The sequence below is a fragment of the Helianthus annuus genome, chromosome 8 (genome assembly GCF_002127325.2).
Source record: "Helianthus annuus cultivar XRQ/B chromosome 8, HanXRQr2.0-SUNRISE, whole genome shotgun sequence".
NCBI classification, from domain to species: Eukaryota; Viridiplantae; Streptophyta; class Magnoliopsida; order Asterales; family Asteraceae; genus Helianthus; species Helianthus annuus.
In genome coordinates, this window is record NC_035440.2 from 10,395,499 (window position 1) to 10,405,674 (window position 10,176).

At 35.6% G+C, this 10,176-nt stretch overlaps 1 protein-coding gene across 5 annotated transcripts; it reads right to left on the minus strand.

Annotated features, from left to right (window-relative positions):
* Positions 1-1,767: 1,767 nt before the first annotated feature.
* LOC110872026 (putative zinc finger protein At1g68190) lies at positions 1,768-7,141 on the minus strand. 5 transcript variants are annotated; one of them, XM_022120784.2, is made up of 6 exons: positions 6,991-7,141; positions 5,249-5,687; positions 4,375-4,686; positions 3,103-3,249; positions 2,098-2,303; positions 1,768-2,020 (listed from the first exon to the last, which is right to left on the minus strand). In XM_022120784.2, exons 2-6 carry the CDS (start codon positions 5,678-5,680, stop codon positions 1,876-1,878), a joined length of 1,242 nt encoding a protein of 413 aa, XP_021976476.1. In that variant the 5' UTR covers positions 5,681-5,687; positions 6,991-7,141; the 3' UTR covers positions 1,768-1,875. The 5 variants fall into 5 exon arrangements, with proteins under 5 accessions (XP_021976476.1, XP_021976475.1, XP_035832317.1 ...); XM_022120783.2 differs by having other exon boundaries at positions 5,249-5,703; positions 6,991-7,102; XM_035976424.1 differs by having other exon boundaries at positions 1,768-2,009; positions 2,098-2,269; positions 5,249-7,006.
* Positions 7,142-10,176: the final 3,035 nt, after the last annotated feature.

Consider the following 10,176-nt stretch of genomic DNA (forward strand, 5'->3'; position numbering starts at 1 on the left):
ATGTAGTATCTCGGTTCGATGATGGCCTTAGGGAGGCTATAGAAGGCATAGTCGTGGGTGGCAGCCACTTCTTTGGTGACCTCCTGTGGCGTCTGGCATCTCTGCCAATGCGTCTAGGTGGTTTGGGCATTCTCTCAGCTCGAGATGTTTGGGCTTATTCATCTGTGGCGCCTAGAGCTCAGTCTTGGGAACTACAGGATCATATCCGTCGAAACAGTGGGGTCGTCGGACTTTACCTGGACTACCAGCAGACGCTTGAACGCTTAAATGTCTCTCTCCCAGACTTGGATATTGGCGGGTTCTCTAGTAAGGACACCGCCCCCTCAAAGCCACAAAAAACTTTGGCGAATTCTCTGTTTAGCAAAATCGCTCAAAGCCTGGGAGAAGTTTTTGATTTATCATCCTGCCAGAAGACGGTGTTGGAGTGCCTGAAGGGTCCCCATGCCCAAGATTTTTTTGATCGTTACCCCGATTGAGGGGTTGGGACAATGTATGTCTGCAGTACAATACAGAGCCATTCTTAAATACCGGTTGATGATCCCTATGTACCCGGAAGATGAAACCTACCCGATATGACTAAAGCTTGTATGGATAAATACGGGGAGCACACAGTTCATTGTAAAGAGTTACCTGGGTTCAAATATCGACATGACTGGGTGCGGGATGTTTTGTGAGACATCCTAAGAAGAGCTAGGATTTCTACTAAGAAAGAGGCCCCTGTGAATTTCCTCACAAACCCTATAGAAGGGAGATCTACTCTGCGATCAGTGGATCTGCTCGTCTTTGATTGGGCTGGGGGGAAACATGCTTGTATGGACCTCACGAGGGTTTCCACTTTGGTTTGTTTAAGGGAAAACGGGTTTCTAGCTGGAGAAGTAGCAAGAAAGGCAGAATCAAAGAAAGTGGATAAGCACGCTAAAGCTTGCGCAGATAACCAGCATGTCTTTATCCCTTTTACCTTTGATACATTTGACTCCCTAGCGCCAGAAGCTATCCACTTCTTGACCAGGGTCCAACTGGTCATCCACAACAATTGTTCAACCTCAGGGGGCAGGGGTTTGTCTTTGGAAGGTTAGGATTTGCAATTTAGAAAGAGGTGGCGGTGCAACTTGTTACCTATCTACCTTCAAGTAAATTGACAAGTTTGTTGGTGAAATATATATAAACTTTTTCAATAACATAACTATTTATATACTTAAACACAGATAAAAAGATTTACAAACCAACCAAGAGTTACCCAACTTGTATACTTATTTAATTTTGACATTGGTATTACTAGAAAATATATATAAAAAAACAATTAACGTATATAATCGTACAGTTTATTTTTGTGTCTTAGAAATATTAATAGAGTAACAATCTTAATTTTTCAATATCTTACTTTGATACTTTGAAAAATTTATGAATTTGGTTGTTGGAAGAATCACTATAACTTTCATGCCAAAAGTGTATTTAAACAGAAAAAAGTAACTTTATAGAGACCACTTGATGGTTGTTTTAAACAGTCTTGTGACATACCAAATAGAGGAAAACAACATGGTAACAAGCTTATCCCCACAGCTTTGTGTAAATGTGTGTTTTGAGGATGTATAAATAAACATATCCAACACAAATATTGCAATATTTATATTTGAATAGTCATATCATAAAATATGACTATAGAAACATATGTACTTTATCAAATTAGAAGGTTAGTATACGTTAAAAATATATTTTGGATCCGTTCTCTTTTTATTTATATTCTTTGAGAGATTTGTTTGACTCGTATAGGTAAAACATAAAAGTAAATAATCTATATCACAAACAACAAAACTTGTAGTGATTATTCATGGCATAGCAATTACTATGATCTACAACAAACAATGAACTAAAAGTTTAAAACATATGACTTTCACAAGCTTCTTGTAATAGATCCATGGCTTTCAAACTTCCAATTCTGCGATTTTGTTCGTTTTCTTGTGTCGGATCGGGCTTTTTTGTAACCACATTGGCCTTGTTTTGAATCTTCCCTGATGATAAACTCAAAACCCAACAAAAGTTAGCACATTTCAAAACAAAAATTATTATAAGGCTACAAACAATATAATGGTTGCATACTGCTGAATGTTCTTGTTTCCTTCCAATTTTGCTGACTCATGGTGCTCAAATGATCCACACGAGGGTGACGTACCACTATCAATGCACGCGGTACCACTGCTTTCAGCGCCGAGTCTTGAGTGAGAGAATGGCATGGGATGAGAAGCGTATCGCGCTTTCTTTGGTGATGACTCTGAGTTGGTCAGGGGAGTGGTTATGAACTTATCCTGACGCAATCAAAATGTTTAAAAGATTAACCAACACTAGTTGCTTAGGTGGTTGGGACTTATATCATGATGAAAGTTCTAAATAAAACACCAGGTTTGAAAAGAGAGAGGTCTCGGATTCAAGTCTTACAGACGACAATGATTAAAAAAAATTGCCAAAAAAAATAACAACTTTTTTTAAATTATTTTCCAAAACGTTAGTTTATCTTAAAATTTTATTTATTTTTTTGTTTTTTAATTAACATATTTTTTAATTAAATAGGTAATATCACAAAAATACTCTCATCTCCTATTAAAATTACAAAAGTACCCTGATTTAACAAGAAAAATTAACCTGGTTAGGGTCAAATGACGTAAGGTGCAAGATTTTGAAACATAAACTACAAATTTCATCAATTTGAAAGACAAAGGACACCGACTGAAATTGAGTATATAGATAAAAGACAAAACTTGCAACTCACTCAATAATAAAGTTAAACTTTAGGTTCGGTTTACACAACCACCGTTAAGCCAAAAAACCGTCAAAACAGTGTTTGGATCTCAAACTGACCAAACAGTTCAGTCAATCTCAACGGTTTATGAAGACTCCTTATGTTATTTGTACTGAATTCACCTGTTCCATTTTAAATATACATAATTGCATATTCCTAAATATGAACAAAAAAGAAGTTAAACTTTAGGTTTGGTTAACACAACCATCGTTAAACCAAAAAACCGCCAAAACCAAACCGATTGGATCTCAAACTCACCAAACAATTTAGTCAATCTCCCATGATGACGTTATTTGTAGTGAATTTACCTGATCCGGTCTTGTGGGTTCTTGCTCGATTCGGAAGAGTTCTTCGAAGTTTCGAAACGTGAGATCGATATCAGGTATGTTCAAATCATCCAAGCATGATGGTTCTTCTTCGCATACACCAAGATCTTGCATATTTTGAGACCAAAGCTACATAGACATTCAAACACAAATTAAAGATGCACATGGCCAGGATATATTTTCTTTTATCAATAATAAAAGTAACTGTAAAGTAATTGTTAACGATAACTTTTTATAGTTACTACTTCCTTAAATATTTATAATTTTTTTGAATTTTTATAGAAAAAAATGAATTAATTAAATTAAAGTTCTTTTTTTACCTTTATAAATTTCTTTTTTGAATTTTGACAGAAAAAAATGAATTAATTAAATTAAAGTTCTTTTTTTTTTACCTTTATAATTTTTTTGAATTTTGACAGAAAAAAATGAATTAATTAAATTAAAGTTCTTTTTTTCTGTTACCTCATTATCGATTAGAGGATTTAGCTTGAATAAATCGTTATTGATTTGACACCAATAATGGGAGCTCCTTTAGTATGTTAAGGATATACACGTATCCCTAATTTTAATTTTTGAGTTTCCTATATATTATGTTGTTCTATCACTCACATTTTTCATTTTTATCATATTTTTCATTTTTTATGCTGTCCGTGATCCGTAACATCCATGTTATATGCAAATAACCCGATGCATACACGTACTGTCTTACATCACAATTTAGGATAAAAAATAAGGAAATAACGTATCAATTAAAGCTATAAATTAACCTGCAAAATCTTTGTACTAATCTATTTGGTATCGTCTTTTTGTATCACTATCCCAATGAACTCAAAAATCAGATTGATTAATGTTAATTGATAAAATGAACATAAATAAACAACTATGATTAATTAAATTTAGCTATAAGAGTCAAAATTCTGAAATAATAGAAGAAAACTTTAATTTTAAATGTTCAAAATAATAAGGCTGAGGTATTTTTTTTAGAACCTGGGCCTAACCGGGCCTGTATCCAAGTTTGAGTTAGGCTGCACAGGGTACAGGTCCAATTGTCCAAACACGTTTTATTAACTAGTCAAACCAATGGGCCTAGATTTGGGCCCAGTATTCATATGCATGTTTGCTTGTGGAAAAGAAAATGCTAGTGGGCCTAACAGTTTATTAGTTTTCACCTAGTAATTAATATTTCCTCCGGGTAAAACAAATATATAAGTTTAGATAACAAATGGACTAAAACAAGCATAGGAATGGTGAAACCTGGCCGCTCGGAACCCGACTTTTGCATTGCCAAAACGGGTCTCCTGGGAGATCAGTTTCATCGGTTTCAGACTCTAAACGGTCCAATTGTGTGAAAGGCGAAGAACAAGGATCCAAAATCATTTCATGGTGTTCAGGATGCTTTTCGCCAAGCCAGAATTGTTGAGAGGTTTGATCAACGTCGTTCGGATCCACTTTGTGATCTTCGCAGCGTATTACCGATGGAATCTGATCAACATCCGATGTCGTTTGATATCTTAACAAATCGACAAGTTGTTGAAGAATGACCGATTGCATACCACCACATATTTCCTATTGACAAAAAAATGAACCACACAACACCATTTCACTATTAGTAAAATTATAAACTAACCTTTATCAAGTATAAACATCACAATATTCGATTACGAATTGAAAACATGAAATAAGCCTAATACAAAATTCACGAGTTGTGGTTTAGTCTAAACGGGTCAGGTCAATTTCAGTTAAACCTGTGAACATGATTAGCTAATCATGTTGTGTTTAGGTCAACCTAGCAGGTTCGTGGGACAAACCATTTAATATTATATCTACATTTTTTTTAATGTCCCATTACATAAACGGATTTAAGTATTTTATGTAAAATGTTAAAAGATGTATGAGAAAAGAGCATCAAGTTTTATATACTATATACGATTGTAATATTTGTTCAAACTTGTAAATCAAGTATTATTTACAAAATAATTATAATAAAGTTTTGAGTTGAACACGTTGTCTTCGCGTCAACCCTTAAAAATTTGTCTCGTGTTAGGATTTATATGTCTGACACAATTTTAAGGTTCGATCCCCCAACCTGTGGACACGACCCATTTAACATCTAAAAAATGAAACATACCTTAACGTGTACGTTGGTTTCTAAACTGACACCACTTGTGTTTGAAGAGGCACATGAATTCGAACCGTATTTAGGGTCAAGAGTGCTACTACCATCACCAAACCGACTCAAATCAAAACCCCACAACGCCCCTAAATCGCGGGCAGATGGGCAACCAGCATAACTACTCATGACTCTTTTTATATGCTGAGAAGAAGCATCGTGTTGGCTAAGGTCACAACCACGACACATGAACCTTTGATGATCATAACATCGGACATAGGTTGGGCGTCGTCTGCAAGTGTCACAAATGAGGGTCCTATGATGGCGCTTCGAGAGTGGATTGGCCAAGTGAACCTTAGTATCACATGAAAGACAAAGGTAGGCTGCATCCGCCTTACAGTAAACAACTGATCTTAAATTCACACAGTATTCACAATATCTATCCATCATCAATCACCTGAAACAAATATACACTTTGACCTTTTGGGTTAAATATGGCATTTAGGAACCTTTTTGTAAATAACAATTCAATTTAAGAAAAACATTTTTTTTGAGATATTTAAGAAAAAACTAATGCTAGAAAGTTAACTAATATAGCTACAAAATTAATTAAACTTGGAAGAAAACCAAGCACTGGTTAATTAGGCAATTTAAAATTATTAATAAATTTCTTTGGAGGCTAAATAATATTTAACTAAATGGGCTAGAACTTGACCTAACTTAAAAATAGCGTAACTCGTGTTAGTCCGCTAGAATGACTCTAATCGGAGTTCGTTTGAGTTGACCTGACTTATGTTAGTCCGCGGTAAAACGGACTAGAACTTAACCTAACTTAAAAATATCGTAACTCGTGTCACTTTTAGAGTTATGGGCCTATAAGTGATGGATGGAAACGTCTCAATGGGCCAGATCATGTGACAAAGTTTGCCCCGAATCTCACACCCGAATTACATCAAGTTTCATACTCAACGTTTAATAGATGATTTGCTTAATTTCAAGTGTGAAAACGCATGAATCTTTGATTTGAGTAATTTCCGCTTTTTTTAGGAAGACAGTTTGCTCATTAGGAAGTCAATCTCATTTTTCTAAAATGTGACTCCACCTGCCAAATTTAGATTTACCCTAAACAACATGGTTTAGTGTAAAAAGATCAAGATCTGGTGCTAATTAACAAAACTAAGTCAAAAACATGTGTAACACCTTAGCAAAAAATGAGATAAATTCAGTTCCTAATTCAAAAAAAAAAAAAAAATGTGCAATATTTGGAACAAAAACAAACAATTGCAGGTGCTCTCTGAACCAGTGGCGGATCTTGACCTAAAACTCAGCATGGGCCGATTTTTTTGGAGATAAAATTAGCCTGGGCCGAACCAATACACATTTAAAAAAATTCTCGAAAACCTGAAATTTAACACTACTTGGCGAAAAAACCGCACGGGCCGAGGCCCGGTCTGGCCTCCTCTAAGCTCCTCCCCTGCTCTGAACCACATATCTTATAACCTCAAACATCAAAGATCAAACTCTAGGATTAAAAGATGAGTCAAAACACATATACCCAATTGAAAAAACATGATCTTTTTAACATTAAAAGTATTAACCAACTAGATCTTTCAAATTTAAAGAGATGTACAGTTTCTTGAACAAAAACAAGGTGTTAACTGTTAAACGGTAACACTCCAAGATCCAAGATAAATGATCAATATATACAACACATATACACAGTTTTGAAAACTAAATATCAAAATTCAAAGAAACCATACCTGCAACTTTTATTATGTGTTAAAGAGGATAAAGTATGATATTGATGATGATGATCATGCACCATTGGCTTTGAGCTTCTATCACATGCTCAAAGAGTCTGGGAGAAAGATTGTTATCTATCCATCTATCCAACAACTGTCCATTATCCAGAGCTGAAACCTTCCAATCCACAGCATTGTACAAACATATATGCACAATGTACAAGTCATTTAAGCACTAGTGTTCTGGATTTATGAGTTTTGGGTCTGGAAATAAGGAATGACCCTATCTTACCTATGCTTTTTGGGGCTGAAGTGGCTGACCTTTTGTGACGTGGTCCTTGCCATGTAAGATACAAGTGTAGGACCCGCTGGCATTATCTAGTGCATGTGTCGGGCCCGTGATCCGGACGAATAGAAACTGGCCACGTGAGATGGGAATTTAGGTCAGGTCCACATGAGCTGTATTTTTTTTTTGTTCTAAAATGTTTTGCACTTTAAGATAAAATGAAGAGTTATGGGGAAGTACACTTAACCAAAATAAGCAAGAACTATGCATATGTGGGGTCAAAAGGGTTATCCACTTATATGATTATTTTTTATTTGAGAAATTGAAGTTCTTTTATACAAAGGTTAAACAAAAATTTGATATTGTTTGACATAATCCTAATTATTAGTTATTGGCCGTCAACTATTCTAGTTTTAAAAGATAATCAGTGGTGGTCCTAATTTTTCATATATTGTAAATTAGTGGATCTTTACTAAAACCCCCGTAGTGGGGCGTTTTTTTTTAAATTTCAAAAAAAAACGCCGAAACACGCCCCATAGCCATTATGGCCCGACGTTTTCAGGCGTTTTCTTGGCCAAATTTTGTTTTGGCGTTTTTAAAACCACGCCATTGATGGGTAATCGTTGATGTGTTTGGCCAATAAGAATATTACAACTAATATTATGTACTTTTTTTTATTTTTTTAAATAATTGGGTAATCATTGATGGGGCATTATTGGGCATTATCCCACTACGCCTATTTGTGAAAAACGCCCATAATGCCCCTTTGCTGACTGGGATGACACGTATCACACAATACCCATAGGTGGGAGCATTATTCATGTAAACCACTACACATGGTCTAACAGAAAAAGAAAAGAGGAGAAAAAGAAATTAAGAACATGTAGAACCAGTATGATTTTAGAGACAAGACGTTTGGGCTTTTGGCATAACTATCAAGCCAACAGACACCACTAATTCTTAAGACATAATTACATATAATTGTGACACATTATTTACATTACACTTATAAACATACTAATATCTTCAATGACATAATTACACTTCTTACAATTTAACTCTTAATTTGGCATTAAAGTCTTCATCTTGAATCTCCAGTTCTTGTTTCTTTTCTTAGGAGGCAAGTCACCTTCCTTTCACACTTCTTGTTCTTTACTTGGGGTGGTCTTGCTTGGTTCTCTGGCTTCAATCATAAGCTCCCTTCCTTTATAAGTGTGATGATACCGCACCAGCATTTCGAGGTATTGTAGATAAATGATTCATAGTGTCTTTGCAATATCTTCACTCACATTCTGCATGCCTACACCATATCCGATATCTGAAGCAGTCTGCATCATAACCTCCAAACGTCTGTACACTCATGTACAAGTCCATGAGGCTTATATGGTAACTATAATTGTCCCTTGGAGGTTTGGGTATATGAGGCTTATATGGTAACTATAATTGTCCCTCGGAGGTATGGGTATATAGCCCGTTCCTTGTCTTCGTTAAATTCTTCCTGATTTTTCTAAGTCGATGATGGTTCTCACACATGACTTGTTCCTACTTCATCATCCTTTTCTGATACAAACTTTTTCACATACCTTCCTTTGGTGTTTAGACACATGTATGCTCCCTTTTTGCAAATCTAGCATGAAACACTAGTCTTTTTTTCCTTTTCCACACATCTTTTTCATTATACACTTGCTTTTCTTATCTGATGTGTTGTTTGGATGAGTAACCCTATTGTGTGCATGGTGATCACGTTGATGATCACTTAATTTATATTTACATCTTCATGATTACCAAATTGTTCTTTGTTTGGATTCACAACAAAACACACTTCCCCTTCAAACACTATATCAAAACCTTGCCTTGCCAATTTTTAAACACTTAATAGATTCTTTTTTAGTGGGAATTGAACATAATACACGTCTTTTATGTGTAATTGCCCACTACTTGTTATTTCTATACTACCCTTTCCTCTAAAGAATTCCTTCGTATACCCATGAGAGTATGCTTTGATTCCAAAGGAATTGCTTAGTTTTTTTTGAATAAGTTTCCATTGTTTGTTGCGTGTTCCTTTCTGATGAGACTTGCCATTAGGGATGAGATTGATACAGTACCCGTATCCATACCCGTACAGGTACCAAAAATACCAGTACCGAATATGAACAAAACTAGGTACCAAATGGCGTATCAAATATATTGGTAAGGTACAGGTATTTCGATATGGTACCCGCTTTCGTACCATTTTGTTTTTATTTAGTTTTTAAGCACTCGTACAGATACTAAATATGTAAAATTGACATGAGTACCAATATAGTACGAGTATGAAATAGGTAAAATTGGTACGAGTACCAATACGATATGGTTTATATAAAATTGGGCATTGATATGCGCAAAATGCAACATATAAAATATATCAAACAAGACATAAAATTAACCCTTTTATGTACTAATGTTGGAAAAAATGCGTTTCTTTGTATACTTTTGATTTTCAGGACTAAATAAGCTTAAACGTACAAAAGGAACAAATTAACAGTAAAAACAAACCCAAATACAAGAAAGAGGAGTTGACATACCATGCTTACCCTCCAAGCTACACCTCAAGGCCAAAACAACAAACCAGAAGGCAAGCACGCCGTGCCCCACTACAGAATGTATTCAAGGCCATGCAGATTAAGACAAAACACAACAGACTAGAGACATGGGGTCGTGTCCCATAAACACGGGGCCGTGCTCAACTCCCAGATATGCAGAATCTCACAATGGACCCCACTAAGTTGACCACGGGGCCGTGCCTACTGTCACACGGGACCCCGTGTGTATACGAACTGATACCAGGCATTGAATGAAGACATGGAAGGAAGGACACAGGACCGTGTGAAGGTTCTGATTTCAGCTATAAATAGAGGGGCTTGGTTCACTTCCAACCC

Bases quoted from the DNA above. Each gene is read 5' to 3' on its own strand.
- LOC110872026 (XM_022120784.2), bottom strand. From the start codon at position 5,680: ATGATGGATAGATATTGTGAATACTGTGTGAATTTAAGATCAGTTGTT. The intron at 4,687-5,248 runs GTATGTTTCATT...TTTTGTCAATAG, and splicing joins AAACCAACGTACACGTTAAG to GAAATATGTGGTGGTATGCA. The intron at 2,021-2,097 runs GTATGCAACCAT...TTGGGTTTTGAG, and splicing joins GGAAACAAGAACATTCAGCA to TTTATCATCAGGGAAGATTC.